Source organism: Prionailurus viverrinus, chromosome C1 (assembly GCF_022837055.1).
Source record: "Prionailurus viverrinus isolate Anna chromosome C1, UM_Priviv_1.0, whole genome shotgun sequence".
Taxonomy (NCBI): domain Eukaryota; kingdom Metazoa; phylum Chordata; class Mammalia; order Carnivora; family Felidae; genus Prionailurus; species Prionailurus viverrinus.
In genome coordinates this window covers 38,005,914-38,025,534 of record NC_062568.1, presented here as the reverse complement: position 1 = coordinate 38,025,534, position 19,621 = coordinate 38,005,914, and the positions used below count along the sequence as shown (strand labels likewise).

General features: G+C 37.4%; 1 protein-coding gene across 3 annotated transcripts in view; it reads right to left on the bottom strand.

The window, feature by feature from the left end:
• Positions 1 to 19,621, bottom strand: part of TMEFF2 (transmembrane protein with EGF like and two follistatin like domains 2) — a 228,042-nt gene that overhangs the window by 5,157 nt on the left and 203,264 nt on the right. For all 3 annotated transcript variants that reach the window (XM_047872931.1, XM_047872932.1, XM_047872933.1), the window contains one exon: positions 476 to 599. In XM_047872931.1, coding sequence (XP_047728887.1) covers positions 476 to 599 — 124 coding nt within the window. The remainder of the gene's footprint in view (positions 1 to 475; positions 600 to 19,621) is intronic.

Genomic DNA, 19,621 nt, shown 5'->3' with positions numbered 1-19,621 from the left:
AGCAAAACCAAGATTGATAATATTTATTAAAACACCTGAAGGACTCTGGAAAAGACCTCCCAGAAGCGATCATGTTCTCTTAATGCATAGTCAGTCCTCATCCATTCATTTCAGAAATACTTACTGAGCACCTATTATGTGTCAAGAGCTATTCTATGTCCATGGGAAAGAGTGGTGAATAAACCAGAGGAGGAGGTTGAGTTTTTAAGAAGCTTGTAATGTCAAAAGTACAATTTAAAATTCTACTAGAAGAGTGTACATAATAATATGTTACATCGTACTCCCGTGTGTAAGGCACACCCATTTCAGGGTTTTCTAGTGGGTCTGTGTGGGGGGTGAGGGGGAGAGGCAGCGAAAAGTTTTGCTGAGCATCACTCAGTCAGACAGAATGCCATCCAATTCTCTGCAAACATCCAGAATTTAGTTTTATATTTTTACTTTCCACATTTTAATAGCTAAAGAGTGAAAACATTACCTGCAAGATGGCTCCTGCATATTGATAGAATGTTCACACTTTCCATGCATGCAGAAACCATTGTAATGTTCTGGGCAAGGTATGTGGTGCTCTCTTGCACTTTCTTCTAACTTGTTAGCATTCTCTGTGAATACAGATAAAAGCAGGCACCCCTTGTAAATACTTTCTTAGCCCAGTAAGACCAACCAGGACATTAAGAAGCAAAGCTATAGTAGGCAAAAATATTTAAAAGGGCAAGAACTAAAAGGCTAAGCTTCAGAAGAACGAGGGAGAAAGAACTGAAAGACAGACATCTTTACAATTGTGTTTAGAGATGAAACTGCAAAATTACCCAATGCTTTTCATGCTTTTATGCAATTTCTTCCATCTTTAATAGCCAGTGATGTTTCTATGAGTCGTCAGACAGCTTTAATTTTCCTTGTGTAGAGACTGTACATTGATCATAAAATAATTCAAGAAAAACTATGCTATTTTTTGAATTTCAAAGCCCAGCATAATGTCCCTAAGAGTAAATTGCTGCCGTACCTGGATACTTTCTCAGTGTGGGAGCTTAAAAGTCAAAATATGGCTGTGTTCAGTTGTTAAACAGACCTTTCCCAAAACCAATGCAAATTGCAACAAATGTATTCTTTCCGGCTTTTTCCATTTACCGTGAATGTGCATTTTACTAGCATCCATACATTTTCTTATTGCCAAAATAAGGCTATCGAAAGAACAAACGTTATTTCAGAATCACTTATGTAGATACTAACACAGTACATATTGAATGCTGTGAGTGTATTCCAATGCATGGTAGCTGGCCTGTGTTAACACCGTTATGTGAAAGTTAAAATTACAACAAAGAAAAAGTTTGTGTTCTAAAATGAACCCTTTCCTCTATCATTAACGAGTTTTGTTTTCTTACATTTCTACGAAGACATTAAAATACTTTGTCTGACCGTTAGCCCCAATACATTTGCTTGCTATTTGTAATACCATCTCTAAATAGTCTTTGGAATATGTTCATTTTCTAATACAAAGTTTTGTCTTTTTTGAGTCTCTTCTGTAATCTGTGGCCTGACCTGACAGACTTTAAAATTGTTGCCTAAGCACATGAAAACCAGAACTTTTTGACTCAGTCTAAGACGCTCTTCCATCCCACTGGCATAGAAGTAATGGAAGCAGCGGTAATGGAAGATTAAGAATGAATTACTATTTTCATGAAATAGATTATTTCCTATTATTTCACGTAGAGGTATAGCTTTTATTACAGTGCATCCTTATAGTTTTGTATTGACGATCACAGATGATGCGTATATTCATCAGGAGAAAAAATACCTTCAATATTGGTGAATCAGACAAATGCATTATTTATGTTTAAGCAGAGCTGTAAAATATCTACTATACCTTTTAAGGTCTAGGTGTCCTCTGCATAACTTTAAAGTTTGAATTATATCGTCAAATATGTTAAGTGTTTTCTTGCGTGGGAATATTTGTGTACATTTGAATGATGGGTAGTATTTCAAATCACATACTCAAATTAATAAAGGATTTGTCATAAGCTGCTAGAGAGACTGGAGATTACATTTAAATCATTCATTTGTTCTATATTTGTGTCTCTTTACCTACTTAGGTGATATTTTGTTTGCACTGTATCTCTAATATTTCTACTTTGGTGAATATAGTTAAAATTAATGAACCGCTTCCATGGAAAAGACGAAGAATATACAAAACTTTCTCTTTTGTCTTCTCCCATTTTTCCAAGCTACTTTGGAATTGTGTCATGGTGTTTTGGGCACACAAATTAGAGCCTCAGTGAGCAAACACACAAAAAAGTGAAATAAGTAATGTTGGGTGCAATTTCCAACATGGGAATATGTGATTAAACTGGAAGCAGGCCAATCATGGTATTTCGATGTACCTTGGGAATGGCTTGTGGTCATTCATAAATCCATAGAGAAGATTAGGCTCATTTGCTGATGCTGCCAGGAGGCTACAAGCTGCAGTGGTCAAACCATGCACCTGCTGTTTAAAGGCGACTTTCACAGTGGGCTTTGCCAGCCAGCCCCACTGCTTATGTAACGAACCAGCACTGATTCTCATTCTTAGTTCTGGATCTTCTCCCCATGACAAACTATTCAACACTTGTATTCAGTGTTTGTTAGTAACTCTTCAGTGCTTCTGCACACCTGCACGGAGGGGAATTTTCTGTAACGTCCCTAAATTTCAGTTATACATCGTGATTTCCAGCCTATTTTTTGAACACATCTTATTAGGACTATTTTTCTTTTTGTCAGTTGCTGAAGAAGATCAAGAATTTTCTTAACTCCAAATCCGTTTTTAGGCTATTTTATTTTCAACTCCGTCCCTCACCCCATTCTGCTTTTGTTTCTGGATTGATACCATATCCACCGTTATGAACCAAAGTCCAAGGGCAAAGTAAGAGCTTGTTTGAGTTAGACTGTTGCCTTCGTGTAGTAAGAACCAGATACTTTCACAAAGTTTATTACCCAGATAGGATGATCACGTGTGAGGGGAATAGTTTCTACCATAAAATCTGCTAATTAGTTCACACCATTCCTTATGAGCTTGGAGTGCTCTGTTATGCTACTCATAGGATACTGTCAAATGAGAAAGTTAGAGAGATTGAAAATAAATGAGTAGAAGAAATGATCCCTGAGCAAGAAAATGAGGAATCATCAATATATGTCAACAAATTTATAGTCAATCCAACCAAGTAAACCAGTTGATTGAAAACCTGAATGTATAACCACTTCTAGTAATGCAATAGACATATTTTAGAAATGAGATTTAAGTATATTAAGAAGAATAGAGACACAGAAATCTAATATTCCGAACAAATATGTGTATGGATGATAATATTGGTGATCCTGATGTTTAAGCACACAGAAGCATTTCAAGATTCAAAAAATATAAAAATTACGCTTTGGCAGTCCATATGTTTCCTACAGTGGCTGACAATTTAGACATCAATTTCTCTGTCCTCCACTGAAAAAGAGGTTTAATATAAGGGTTGTGTTCTTTCTGCTAAAAGAGATAGTGACAACGGTAGAAACTCTTCGTGTTTTTGTTTAAAATCCTTAATTGATTTCCCACCCAATTGTTTACAAATGATTTATGCTGAAAGAGATCCGGACCCTTTTAAGAAACAATTTCTGGTATAATCTGAGTTACCTGTAGCAGTTAACAGGGCTTCATATCTATTGCTAGTCAACGCTCCAGTCAAGAGCTATAGAGGTGGGTTGCTCTAAAGCACAGCTACATGTATCATTTCTGTCCTTGTGCTTTCAGAGAAAGAGATGGGTGAGGGGGGGAAAGAGACAGGGAAAGTTTCTACCTTACCACAAGGCAAGTAAGAGAAGCAGTTAGAAAAGGCGCAGAGCCAGGCCAAGCAGTTCCGAGACTTAAATCTATATAACCTGGAGTGTGTGTATGTGTGTGTGTGTTCAGCGTTATTCCTGCCTTCCTCTTCCCCAAAAGCTGGGAATAATTTGTTTAGAGAATTCATCTGGCAAAGAAACACATTATGGACTGAGGCAGAAATATGAGAGCGCAAAACTGGACTAAAACTATCCACATCTCCGAAGAAACCATGTTTCCTTGGACAAAGGTTAGAGCGTGGCAAAAGGAGCTTCATGGTCTCTATTCAAGTACTCTCCAGGGTGGGGTGCCCTGAGAAGCCAACCTGAACTTGCAAACCTATAGTCCCAGTTGCAGAAATGGATGCACAAAACTATTAGTGTCTGATGCTATTAAGTATTCACTCAGTCAACCCATTTCTCTTGTTCTGATGCTCTGTTCTCTGAACAGTCTCAAAACAATTTGACTTCCGTGCAGCCTACAAATTGGGAATGGCTTTAACTGTACCACCTTGGGTTTCTCATCCATTTGACAATTATATTTCATATGAATTGAACTGACTGGTTCTGACTTTTCTGTGTATTTTGGGGGGAGCTGGGGGGGGGAGGGTGAGTCAGCTTTCTCCAGCCCACTCACTTTGGGTATTTTGTAAGATCAAAGTTCTGTAGCTACAAGCCCTACCCATAGTGCACTGCAATCAGGGAGGCCTTTTGGGGGCTGATCAGATGATATTTCTCTGGAGATAGCCCTGTTTTGCTTTAATCAGGCCTTTTTTTTTTTTTTTTTTTTTTGGAATCTATACAAATCCCTTATGTCACTGATTCTCTAGGAGTGGTCTGCTTCTGTGTAAGCATTTCCGAGTAAGTTGGAAAGATCCTAAACCAGAGGTAACATCGAGGATTCAGTGGATGTTTTCGGGAACCAGATTTCCACTGCACATTTTTAAGCAACTAGAACTTGTTCAGTAAGTGAATGAGGAGTAGTGGGTTTCTGGTGGTGTTAAAAAAAAAGTCTTCTTACTATTGTGCAGCTTTTGTAGTGTTATTGTTTTGTAGTAACAAAAGTGTAGTGTTACTTGATTGTTTCAGACTTCTAGGTTCTTTGAATTCTAAGAGAAATATTTGTTTCTATTGCTAATAGTTACTTAAAATAAATTACCAATAAATATTTACTAATATTTAATGTGAAATATTATTACTTTTGATACGCTGGGAAAAAGAATTAGACAAATAGGGACATTATTTAGGTATAGTAAATAAAGGAAATCACTTTGCCTGAATTATGGGAACATTTTACTTTATCAAAGGGTATAAAATATCTTAAATATTTACAATGCCCATAATTCAGACGTTCTAGCCTAAAGTGAACTCCCCTATGCATTATCTTCCTTTTGGAAAAAAGTATGCTTGTGGATTTAAATTTAATTAATTTTTTTAGATGTTTATTTATTTTTGGCAGGGAGGGCAAGAGCACAAGCAGGGGAGGAGCAGAGAGAGAGAGAGAGAGAGAGAGAGAGACAGCCAGTAGGAAGCAGGCTCTGCACTGACAGCTGAGAGCTTGATGTGGGGCTCAAACTCATGAACCGTGAGATCATAACCTGAGCCGAAGTTGGACGCTTAACCGACTGAGCCACCCAGGCGCTCCTTAAATTCAGTATTTAACAGCATGCTTTCACATCATAAATTATCTTTGACAAGTGCAGACACACGTGTAACATCATTTCATTTACTACCTTTTTAACATGCTTTTCCTATGGGCACACACAATGTGCCACACCTTTCCAACAAACGAAGTCTTCCATTGTGAAGATATTTATATAATATTTTTGTTTTTTACATTTCATAATGGCACAAGGAAAGCCCAGCACCGAAGTAGTCATATACTTGCACACCTGTTGTGATTACTAGATTTTACCTGTCCCCTACTTCCTGCCAGAGCTCTAAAGCAGTTTGAAAATAGTTTTACTTAACGAACATGAAAAAGAAAAATTGTCTTTATTTCTATTATATTTATATCGTGTCTGGGACAGAACCAAATTATGAATTTAGAAGTAAAGTCATGATTGTCCCTGTTGTTGATTAGAGTTGGTTTCAGAGAAAATATGTAATTCTTAGGATTTCGTGTCCTTATCTTTATCACGTATAAACATATGAGGTGGCAGTAAAGCCTCATATCTTGAATATGAGCTTGAATTATAGTCGAGGGTTTTTAAAGACCAGAAAAGTGTTCCTATTGAACAGGTTCTGAACGTAATGCAATAGGAGGTCTTGCAACTTGTATTTGTTCTTCTTAACAAATTCTATAATAGCTTCACCTGCTGTCATGGTTTCTTCAAGGCGTAGATGAATAGATGAGAAGAGTCTCTCCTTTTTTAAAGCCTCTAAGACAGAGCCTCAAATGAGAATCCTAGCTAAAAGCGACAGCTAGGGCAAGGGACATGAAGGCATTTAAAGACACAATCGATTCTCAAGTTTTGTAAAGAGCAGTCCCAATCTTCCTAGTTATTTAATGTCTGTTAAAGATTTGGAAAAATAACTTCAAAACAGAAACCAAGTCCTTTGCTACCAATTCAACATTTCTTCTACCAGTGGAACCTATTTTTTTCAGAAGAATAATGGAAACTATTTGGATCCACAATTTTGCCAGTTAGGCAGTGGTCTGCGTTGGGAATAGGATGGGTAGAGACAGAGAGAAATTCTTTTCTTTTTTTATTTTAGAGAAGGAGAGGGATAGAGAGGGCCAGAGTGGGGGAGAGAGAGAGAGGGAGAGAGAGAGAGAGAGAGAGAGAGAGAGAGAGAGAATATCTTAGGCAGGCTCCACGCTTAGTGGGGAGCCCCACCTGGGGCTCAATCCCATGATCCTGGGATCATGACCTGAGCTGAAATCAAAAGTTAGATGCTCAACTGACTGAGCCACCCAGGCACCCCAGAGAAATTCTTTCTTACCCTACCATTGATCAGGCACTAATATAAAATGTGAAATGTGGTTATCCATATTACCACTTGCATATATAAATATTCTTATTGGACATTAAAAAACTAAAATAAAGTGGAAGAAAACAAATTTTCATGTTATTACATTCTCAGGCATGGCCTTAATGACGTTATTCAAGAATTGCTTGAATTTAAATTGGAAAAAGTACCAGCATCTGAAATAGACATAGTAATTTGGGGACTGGAGTGATTGAAATGCAACAATGTCGCATGATTATTTGCATGGGGTTTATTATCTCAGTGTCTACTGGTAATATATTTCCATAGGTAAAAGTGGGGAAATCTGTGAAATCTCTGGAAAGAAACTTGTACGTAAACATTTTAACTTATGACATCCAAATACAGTTATTACAATTCCAGGATTTGGCATCCCAAGGCTAAATCACAGATTTAGCTATAAATTCAGGACCTCCAGCACACACACACACACACACACACACACACACACGCACGTTTATTATTAAAAGAAAAGTAAGCAGATTTTGAGCCATTTGCTCTGTCTTCTGCCTCAGAAATGCCTTGCCTGGCTTCGGTGGCACAGCCCTCCAAAGCATGAAGGGAGCAGGCTACTGGGAGAAAGCGTACCCTGCCTCTAATGGTCCTTTTTCAAACTTCACCATTCAGTCAAGAGCCTATTAACTCTCAGCAAGTGGGTAACTCCTATAGGTTTAGAGGATTTAGCTTGAAGACCTTTTCAAAATACAGTATTTCATGGAACTTTAGATGTCTTTGACAACACTTCATAAATATCAGGCCTTGAGAAGAGGTAGGGATCATTAACCTCTCAGGAGTCCAGAGTTGCCTTAAGCTTATCTGGGGCAATTTGCTATACAGCTCTCCCCACTGAGCTTTTGCTGCAGCAACCCTTCTTGCTTCCAAGCTGCTCTTGGAAGACAAAGTTTACTACAAACTTCAGAGAAAGAAAAAAAAAGTACGGGAAGCCATTTTATGCCAAGAATACCCCCCTCCCCTTCTTTCTTTTGTCTTAAACTAAACCTATGCACATCTGGCCGAATTTATTTGCTCAGTGGCCAACTGGACATCCTTTCTTAGCGAGCCTGTTTGGCGACAATGCTGAAAATGACGGTGTAAGTGACAGAGGGCTCAGGTCCTGTCTACTTCTGCCTTCTGGGCTATGCGAGTCAAGCTGTTTTTCCCTGCAGATACAGAAATGGTTAAGGGGTTCTGATAGACCTTCCCAGGTGACACGTTTGTTTTCCTCTGTGACACTGAAGTTGCTAACCAATAGAGAGCGAGGAGGATTTAGGTTGGAGCGTGCACTGAAATGCAGCAGAAAAAAGGGTTTTAATAATGTAAACAGGACAAAAAAAATGGCTTGTGTTAATCTGTTACATGAATATTTCTCGAGCACTTGCTATGTGTCTGTGCTATGTACCGTAGGTAACATACTGTATCCATTGGTCGTCTCCCCATGATTTTGTTTGTCGTCTTCTAAACACAGCTAAGAAAACCGATCCGCAGACAAGGTGATGATAGTACATCTACATTTACTGGAGAATCTACCACATGCCCAACATTGTGTTAACACTTAATGTGATAAAAATGTATTCTCTATCACCGCTCTTTAACGTAGATTTATAAAAATCCCATTTTGCATAAATGAGGAAATGCAAGCTCAAATAGGTTTAATTGCTTATCTTAGAAATTTGCACAATTGATGGGCAGACCTGGGGTCAAAGCCAGGGCTCTCACCAGTGTAACATGCAGAGCAGGTAGTCAAGAACTATGAAGACAGAAGACAGTATCTGGCCTCCATATCTTACTTATTGTTTGCCCTTTATGATTCCAGACTATTTATCCCACGTGGATCCTGCTGCTGCTCTGAAAACTGGTTCTTTTCTTTTCTTCTTCCTTCTATCCTGGGAAAGATATCTTGTCCAAGGCCAAACCATCATGAGTCCCAACCTCTCCATCCTTGTCAAGGGCTCTCTCCATCACTGATATTTCTCTCCTCCGTTCTTCAACCCTCCTCCGTTCTTTGCTCCTTGCCACTAGCATTTAAACATTTTTGAATGTCTTCCTTCTTACAAATTTACAAAATGCTGGGTGCCTGGGTGGCTCAGTTGGTTAAGGATCTGACTCTTGATTTTGGTTCAGGTCATGATCCTATGGTTGTGAGATCGAGACCTGAGTGGGGCTCTGCACTGCTCTCTCCCTCAAAATAAATAAACATTTAAAAATTTTTTTACAGACTTCTCTTAATGCATGTCCCCTCATAGGTCTCTTGTCTCCTTTCTCCTCTTCTTAAGAAGCTAAACTTCATGAAAGTGTTGTCTCCACTCCTATTCTTTACTTCCTGCACTAAACCCCATTCACTACCCACTGCTCTCTGGTCACCCCTGCAGAGAAACTGCTGGCACCACAGTCGACCCACAATATCCTTTTTTTCATTTTAAGACAAAAATTTAAGTCTATTTATTTTGAGAGAGAGCAAGTACAAGTGGGGGAGAGCAAAGAGAGAGAGAATCAGAAGCAGGCTCTGTGCACTGTCAGTGTGGAGCCCAATGTGGGGCTTGACCTCACGAACTGCAAGATCATGACCTGAGCTGAAATCAAGAGTCTGCCACTTAACCAACTGAGCCACGCAAGCACCCGGAACCACAACGCCTTTCTTGATAAAACTAATAGTCTCTTCTCAGATGTCAGCTGTCCCGATCTGTCAGTAATTTGATACAGCTGACCACTTCTTCCACTTCCTCCTTTGTTTTCTCTTCCCAAGGCTAATACACTATGTACCTCTTGGGTTTTTTGTTTTTGTTTTGTTTTGGTTATTCTTTCTATATTTAGGTATTCTTTTTTTCTGTACCTATTTTGTAGGTGTCTCTTTTCCAACTGATTCCTTAAGTATTGATGCTTTCCTAAAGTTCTTCTCTTTTTATACTTTAACCAATCTCCCCCGGGAGCCCATCCTAACTCAGGGCTTCTGTTGTCACCTAAATGCCTCTGACCTCCAAATTCTGATCACTCAGCCCAGATCACCTTTTCTGAGTCCTTACAAGGCTAACCTGTATTGTGAGGTGACAAGAAAGGACACGCATTATTCATCTTAAAATTTATTTGCGTCGGGACCCTCTCTCTTCTTTATAGTAACATTTTGTGGGACTCTTTCACCATCCTCCGTTCTGGGAAACATTGCATTGGACCGTGGCACCTGTAGATTTTTCACATAGCCGCAAACATAGAAAATGGGAAACGTTTTAGGTTTTAGCTAAAAGAAGGAGACCACTCGCCGGGGGGCTTTAGCCACCCAAGGCTCCTGAAGGCTAAGGTGGATTGATGAGTTAATACACCTGTTACTCATTCAGGGCACATAAGAAAACTTTGCACTGGACTATACTTTCTCTTAGGTCAAAGGCTGTGTACTGTTTCCTGTAACATCTCCAGGGTGTAGTGTAAGGACTGGCACAAAATGGGTGTGCAGTAAGTAGTATGAATGAATGAATAAATAGTATAGGAATAGGCAACGTAAGTGGAAGCCACAGATACCTCGGTGTGGCAACTTTCAGAAGACTAGTGCCTCTTAGCTGTTTGCATCAAAGAGTCGGCCACATTTGGATAACGTGTCCTCAAAGCCACACATAATCCCTACTTTAAGCGGCAAGATAAGGTGCAGTGTGGTGGAGAACTGTAATACACTCAATAGAATGTATATATTCAGTGTGACAGGAGTAGACACACAGGTAAAAGCATATCTGCTATCCCCCTCCGTCTTTGTCAGTGAAAGGCCAAAGGCTGGAGAGCAAAAATGTGTTGCTAACCATAAAGAACAAAAAAGACACCTATAAACGACTTGAAAGTGCAAGTATAGGCAATTGATGGGTTGATGAGTTTGCACTTTTCTCCCGTATGATGTCATGGCCCAAAAAGGGCAATTAGAGAAATTACAGTGTAGATTTGGATTCATTTGCAAAGTTGGAGTACTGCCATTTGTTAGTACCTGACCAAATTAATGTAAGTGATTCTCATCGAAAGGGTTAGAAGGCACACCATCTTTTCCAATGTTCGGTGATGAGACATAATTTTAAGAAACAAATGGAGCTGATTGTGCTGTGGGTGTTTCTGAAAGTTGGTTTAACATTTCAAATTAGCTTTCTAAATAAAACTGATAATAAAAAAGTCATGGAGTCAATTCTAAGCAGAATTTTATAGTTTTTCTACGAAGTAATTTCGGAACATAGCATAGCCCCTGAACAGTTTAATGGCATTGAAAAGTTATTCTGTTTTGATGGTATTTGTCAATGATATCTTCGTCTATGTCTACAAATCAAGTATTTTTGTGTTTAAGCAGAATAAGACAGCTAGCAAAGGTGGTATTGTTTCCTAAAATAAAACTGTTAGTGATGTGATAATTCATCACAGATTTATTTCCATGTAGTTTCTCCATTTATCCTGTTCCGGAGACATGATAATACAAATGCACAGCCTTTTATCATGGCTCATATACACTGTGTTGTTTTTTTTTTTTTTACCCTCACTAAAACTTAATGTCTAATGATTATTTGGTAATATAATAGCCATATATGTTATCATTAGGTACTGTATTGGGCTGAATAATGTGTTCCCCCCAAACTCATGCCCACCTGGAGCTTCAGAATGTGACATTATTTGGTAATAAGTTATCAGTTCAGATGAGTTCATACTGAGTTAGGCTGAACTCTAAATCCAATGACCACTCTTAGAAGAAGGTTATATGAAGACACACATGTAGAGGGCCATGTGGAGATGGACGCAGATTGGAGCTATTTTGCTATAAGCCAAGAAATGCGGGAGCCACCAGAAGCTGGAAGAGGCAAGGAAGGATTCCCTCTTTGAGACTTCGGAGGGAGTGTAGCACTGCCACCACCTTGATTTCACACTTTTGGTCTCCAGAGCCAGGAGACTATAAACTTCTGTTGTTTTAAGTCACCCAGTTTGTGGTAATTTATTATGAAAGCCCTAGCAATCTAATACAGTCACAGTTTACCAACCAAACGGTTACACTAATAATTTCTTTTTATTTTGCATCTTTTATTTCTTAAAAAATATTTTTTTTAATGTTTGTTTATTTTTGAGAGAGACAGAGACAGAGTGTGAGTGGGGGAGGGGCAGAGAGAGAGAAGGAGACACAGAATCCGAAGGAGGCTCTGGGCTCTGAGCGGTCAGCACAGAGCCTGACGTGGGGCTCGAACTCACCAACCACAAGAACATGACCTGAGCTGATGTTGAACTCAGCTGAAGTCAGCTTAACCAACTGAGCCACCCAGGTACGCTTTTTATTTATTTTATGAAATATATTTTTTAATAATCCACATGGAATCAGTGAAAATAAAGATTGGTTTAAGCTAGTATGTGACCTGGATGGTTTTGGTTTATGTTTATTTTGCCAGCATGCTTTTACTCTCAAAAGTCTCCTACTTTGGGTGGTAAATTATATGATTACCTTAGTTTAAATTTAGGTTGAAATATCTGTGGTTCATTACATTCCCAACACACACACACACACACAAACTATGTTTTAAGGTGCTGAAATGTCAAAAGATGCTAATAATCCCAGTTACGAAGAATTTTTGAGATGATAGAAAACTTCATGGAAAAGGCTACATTTGTTTTTGATTTATTAATTCATTTTGTAAGAAAGACAGTTATCTTACATGATCATTTTGTCATACAACAAATGATGCTGCATTTTACCTTTATTTTTTTTTTGCTTTCACTTCTTTTATTTTTTTTTTATTTTTTTAAATTTTTTCAATATATGAAGTTTATTGTCAAATTGGTTTCCATACAACACCCAGTGCTCATCCCAAAAGGTGCCCTCCTCAATACCCATCACCCACCCTCCCCTGCATTTCACCTTTAGTAGAAAGAAGCAAATGACCAAGAATCAAACTAACACCAATGACCTTTCAACAATAAGATTCATAGGTCATATGTGGCATGTGATCTCCCACATGATCTCTATCTGCATTTTCAGAATGCCTGAATAGCTAATGCTTTATGGGATTCTGACTCATTAAGAAAATGATAGTTTATTTAGCATTTTTTGTTTAAGAAGGATAGGAGTTTATAGTACTCTATTAAGAAAATTTGAACATTAAATTTTCTTTCAAGTGGTATCCTTCAGTTAAATGCAAATATTTTTAATCTAGGACAATTCATTCCCCAAATATTCTAAATAGCTATGGGTTCTCTCTCTCTCTCTCTCTCTCTCTCTGTCTCTCTTCCCAATTTTGAACAACTGATTTGCTTCTCATACTACCTTAATTTCTACTTAGCGATAACTCTGAGTACAAAAATCTGCTCTAGAAATAGTTAAGGCTGAGGTGTGGATCTTAGTTTCTTTCCAGTTGGACAGCATTTAGGGCTTGATATTGGTTATTAACTAAATGGTACTTATGGTCTCAAGTATTAGTTTACCTTTTAACAGGTCTAACACACTCCCAGTGTATAATTTACAGTCTCCAAGTACATGGTTAACTACTCAAGAAATCAATAGGGATTATAAAACATGTACAAATTTGAATTTGAAGAAAGTCAAACACCTATTTTATCCATTAGAAATAAAGCAGCTGACATTTAGAATTAGAGCTTCTAAGGAAATAGAATGTATTTTGAAATAGAACGAGCACAAAATGTCTATTCCAGAGACAGTAGTGGACATAGTCAATTCAAACAAAGCACCTCACTGTTTCTGTAATGAATGCTATCCATATCAACCCACAACTTTGGGGGATTCTTGGTATGTGGCTGTGTAGACCTTTGGATCCACAGAAGATAAGAAGCATGTTTTATCTTATGAGGTTTTGAAATTTACTAGATCTTGGTCCTACTTTTGCTTAATTAATTCATCAACCTATTTATTCACTTAAAAATATTGACTGATTCCCTCCTATGTGCCAAGTACTACAAGTACAGGCTATACAGTGGTGAAGCAAACAGGCCAACTTTCTCTCCTGAAGGGCACACATATTAGAGTGAGACGAGCAGTCTACAAAATAAAAACAAACAAAAATCTAACATCTCAATTAGAAATGTTCCAGGGGAAAAATAGAGTATTCAGATATAGCAGAATAGGGTGGGAGGCCTCTTTAGAGAGTAAGGGAAGGCATATAGAGGAAGGAAGGATGAGAAAGAGCTGGTCAGGAGAAGAGTCTTGGGAAGACCCTTAGCTTTAGTAAATGGCACAAATGGAAAAAGACTGAAATATAGGAAAGAGACGTTCCAGGAACCAGCAAAATGGCTACAGCAGAGGATGCCAAGTAGAGTAGAGAGAGGCCCAAGATGAGTTAGAGAATCAGTGAGTTCCTTTTTATGTAGAACTTCGTAAGCCGTGTTAAGGAGTACCAGTTTAAAGGGCAATGGGAAACCTACCATTTGGATAGTGTCAAGTAGATCTGACTAATATGAAAAACGAATCATTGAGGCAAAAGAGAAAAGAGAGAGAACAGATAGGAGACCATTGTAGTAGTGTGACTGCAAGACAATGTCCAAGTCTTGGACCTGGGTAGCGGCAATGGAGGGAGAAAACAAAACAAAGCAAAAAAAGTAAACTGAATATGACTTGTTTATGTGTTGTAACATGGGAGGAACAAATCAGATGACTTGGTTTTTGCCTTGAACATCTGGGTAGTGTCTTTTTGTATAATGGAGAAGACTTGAGGAGAATCCATTAAGCTCTGAGGTATACACATGACAGATGTCTGGTTATGATTTTTGAGACTGCATCGAAACTTCTATGTTTATGTTTGGGTATGCAACAACATAATTGATGTTAAAGGTAGTAAATCCATAGTTTAGTAAGAAAATTATTAAGGGGTGAGATGTCTGTTAATAACATTAAGCAAATTTATGATTATTAAGTGGAAATCTTTAGTAGGAGGAAGGACATTTAAAGTAGGAGGAAGGACATTTATAATGGTCTACAAGGGATTTGAAGATGCAAATTTAAAAGCAAGATAAAAAATATCATGAAATGAAAGGGAAAAATTAGACTGTGCAAAAACATCACTGAGGAATGTTTTTAAGCAAAGCACTTTTCTCTCTTTTTGAAAAAAATATTACAAGAAAATATAAATTATTTAAGGATAAGTTTGTAGATTCGCTGTCCTCAGTTGCCATTTTATAAAATAGGTTCTATTTTGGCCAAAAGATTATTAAATTATGTTATTTCACTTTGTTTAGTTATTTACATAAAATTTTTTTGTAGCTATTATTTTATATGAGACTGCAATACCCCTAAATATTGGGTAAATATAAGGACATGAATGTGTGTGTGTGTGTGTGTGTGTGTGTGCATTTTTATCCTTGATATACTAGGAGGTAGAGGCCAGAAATATTCAATTATTCTCTAATGTGATACAGCAGCTCAAAGGCGGAAAGCTAGCTCCAGAGGTCATGTGTTCTCATTTATTTTAATGAACTTTTTTTTTTAAAGAATAGTTCACATTTATAGAAAACTTTCAAAGATGCTACAAAGAATTCTCATATACCCACAACCCAATTTTTCTGTATCTTTTCCTTTTTAATATGGTGTTTTCCTCACACTTTTTCAATGGTAAAGGATTGTCTTAGAGTTGTACATGTAGAGATAGGGGAAAAAATGAAAGAGGCAGTCACCTGGATAATTCCAAGCCAGAAAACAATTTTGTCTGAAAGATATAGATAATTGAGACAGAAATGTTTTTTTGCCTGGAGAGATCCCTATGATTGCCTTCCTTCTCCACTTGAATTTGCAGGTATATCTATGACTATAGGTGTTTCACTTACTAATAGGAAACTGTGTATCATTCAATGTGAAGAATGTGGGGTTTTAAAAAGGCTAAATTGCTTAGTTTCTATATTTCTTTTCTTAAAAATAAAGCATATTGGGTATTTTTCATTCTAAAGGCAATTCACATTGATTTAAGGATAGTAGGAAATATAGAAAGTAAAAGGATAGAAAGTCTTCATTGTTTACAACCTACAGAACACCATTATCCACATTTAATTTATTTACTTCTAGTCTTTTTACTACATGTATTGTTTGTGTCTGTTTACTTAGATTAGATAATACACGGGATATTCTGTTTTGGTTTTTTTTTTTGTTTGTTTTTTTTTAAGCTTTGTATCAGGTTGTGTCTAAAAGCTGATAGCAAATAGCAGGACAGTTCAATTGTTGAGCATGGTGTCTGATAAGTAGGGCAGTTAGTCTATCTGGACAAGAACCGTTCTAATTGGAAATCCACAGCTTATGTTAGCTGGGCAGTAGTAGATAGTGCAGAGACTAGAATTTAAGAGATCATTGGTGGAAAAGAAAATGGTACCAACTTTAAAAACTAATACAGTATTATATACCAAGAGACTCAAAAGCCAAGACTCATGCTGTAAATAAGTCAATTACAGCATCTTTTATAAAAAAGGAAACTGAGAAACTACCCACATTTTCAGCAAGAGTATAATATAGTTAAGTAAGTTGTAGTGTAACTACATGGTAAAATATAATTCAACAAGAAACATTATGCCATAGAAAAAAATTATGAAGAATTTTGATGGCATAGAAAAATGAGTAGGATACTAAAATATGTAATGCGTAGAAAAAATAAAAATTTGGGAAAGAAATTACCAACATTTTGAGTTATTTTATCAGTGATTATCTCTGGGTAGTAGAGATAATTTCCTATAATAAATGTATTTTATTTTGATAAAAATACACCAATTAAAAAATAAAAGTATCAAGTGATTCTTCCTTTTTCTTTTTTGTGGGGAGACTAAAAAGGAATGATTTGGTCTTTGAACTTAAGAATTTTCTCTTACTTGATTAGTTTAGATTTAAATGAACAATATTAACAATCTCTCACAGTAGAAATGTGAAATCATAGTTCCCTTAGCTTATGAAAGCTTTAATATTCCTTGTCTTCATGTCCTCATACTGTTTGCAGAAAACAGATTCTCTAGTTCCCAAACCTGACTGAGTGTATTCCCACACCCTTGGAGCTCCACAATCTTTTCTTTCATAGTCAGGACTGCCAGGGATGAAATAACTATTTTCAAGTGTCCGAACTTCCTTCATATCTCTATTTTTTTTTTTTATTGGTCTCAGGTCACTGGAAGAACTGCTACCGTGTCCTGACTGTGGTTAGACATGACAAGACTGTCCTTTCAGAGCCCTGCCAGACTTAAACACATACAGTGTGGGAATCCTGGTCTGAGAGTCAGAACAATGAATCTTTCACACCAATTAAGGAAGATCAGTTTATACAGAGAAGAGGAAGTATGCCCAGCGGAGGAACAGCTTTGCAGAGTCTCAGGATCCCATCTGTCTTTGTGCTAAACAAAGTTGGACGCACACAGACCCTTTATCATCTTTTCAAGCTAGGTCATTCCAAAGAAATTAGGCGCAAAATATGAGCAGGAAGGGCTTTAGGTACACTCATTTCATTCTTATTCTCTAAGTATTTCTCAGTATTCTCTGAGGGGTATTGAACATAAGGCACATTTGCTGTTAGTCTCCTAATATACAATTGATATGTTATAGGAGTCAAATAGTTTTGGTAATTGACAGTGGATTTTTGTTAACACTGAAAATAATCTCATTTCTCCTACAAATGAGAAGTTGTGTCAAGTTAAGTTCAAGATCTAATTTCTGTACCTACAAGTTGTGGATTCAAAGCGAGTCACATACCCCTCTACGGATCAGTTTTCTCATCTGTAAAAATAGGGATGATAACAGTGTTTGCATCACAGGGTTATTGTGAAGAATAAATGAGAATATCCACATGAAACTCTCCGAACGAAAGCCAACAAATAGTGAGCACTTAATAATGCTTTAGTTATTATTATTGTCATCACATGTCCTCACAGTCATGTTTTAAAACATATCTAAAGGAACCAGTCAGAAAGGAAGCAATAGACCTAGAAATATTCTCTGTATCCCTTTAAGTTACTCTGCTTTGTTTTTACGGGAATGCACATCTGTGGAGAGATTCCCTGGCTCACATTTACAGGAGATTGTTTGTTGTATCCGCCACAAAAGACTCCGAATAGCCAAAGCAATCTTGAAAAAGAAAAGTACAGCTGGAAGCATCATAATTCTGAACCTCAAGCTACGTTACAAAGTTGTAGTCATCAAGACAGTATGGTACTGGCATAAAAACAGACACACAGATCAATGGAACAGAATAGAAAACTCAGAAATGGATCCACAACTGTATGGTCAATTAATCTTCAACAAAGCAGGAAATAATATCCAATAGAGAAAATACAGTCTCTTCAACAAACAGTGTTGAGAAAACTGGATAGCAACATGAAGAAGAATGAAACTGGACCACTTCCTTACACCATACACAAAAACAAATTTTAAATGGATGAAAGACTTAAATGTGAGACAGGAAAGCATCAAAATCCTAGAGAACACAGGCAGCAACCTCTTTGACCTCAGTCAGAGCAACTTCTTACTAGACGCATCACTGGAGGCAAGGAAAACAAGCAAACATGAACTATTGAGATTTTATCAAGGTAAAAAGCTTCTGCACAGTGAAGGAAACAACGCAACTAAAAGGCAGCCTATAGAATAGGAGAAGATATTTGCAAATGCCATATCTGATAAAGGGTTAGTATCCAAAATCTATAAAGAACTCATCAAACTCAATAACAAAAAAACAAAGAACCCAGTTAAGAAATGGGCAGAAGGCATGAATAGATATTTTTCCAAAGAAGACATCCAGGTGGCCAACAGACACATGAAAAGACGCTCAACATCACCTATCGTCAAAGACCTAAAAATCAAAATCATGATGAGATACCACCTCACATCTATCAGAATGACTAAAATTAACACAGCAAATGACAAACGTTGATGAAGATGCAGAAAAGAGGAACCCTCTTACCTTATTGGTGGGAATGCAAACGGGTGCAGCCACTCTGGAAAACAGTATGAAGCTTCCTCAAAAAGGTTAAAACAGAACCACCTGATGATCTAGCAATTGCTCTACTAGGTATTTACCCAAAGGATACAAAAATACAGATTCGAAGGGGTACATACACCAAGATGTTTACAGCAGCACTATCAACACTAGCCAAATTACGGAAAGAGCCTAAATGTCCATCAACTGATGAATGGATAAAGAATGGATATATATAGAAATTGATATATATATATATATATATGTATATATATACATATACATACACACACACACACACATAATGATCAAAAAGAATGAACTCTTGCCATTTGCAAGGACTTGTATGGAGCTAGAGTGTATTAGGCTAAGCGAAATAAGTCAGTCAGAGAAGACAACATATGATTTCACTCATAGTGGAATTTAAGAAACAAAACAGATGAACATAGGGAAAGGTGGGAAAAAAAAGGGAGAGGCAAACCATAAGAGACTCTTAAATACAGAGAACAAAGTGAAGGTTGCTGGAGGGGAGGTAGGTGGGGGATGAGTTAAAGGGGCGATGAGTATTAAGAAGGGCATTTGTTGGGATGAGCGCTGGGTGTTATGTGTAAGTGATGATTCACTAAATTCTACTCAAACCAATACTACACTATATGTTAACTAACTAGAATTTAAATAAAAACTTAAAAACAAAACAAAACAAACAAAAACCCCTAAGAGCTTGTTCAGCAGAGGAAAAAATGCGGACTTTGGATCGGAGAGTGCAAAATCTCAGCATGGACATTTGATTTGGTTAATGGTCTTTTGGCAAGTTGCTTCACTTTCCTCATCGAGAAAGAAGGGAACAGGAAAGCAAATTGGCAAATACAACGTGACGTGATGCCTGGGTGAGGATAGAGGCCAAAGAGCATGTG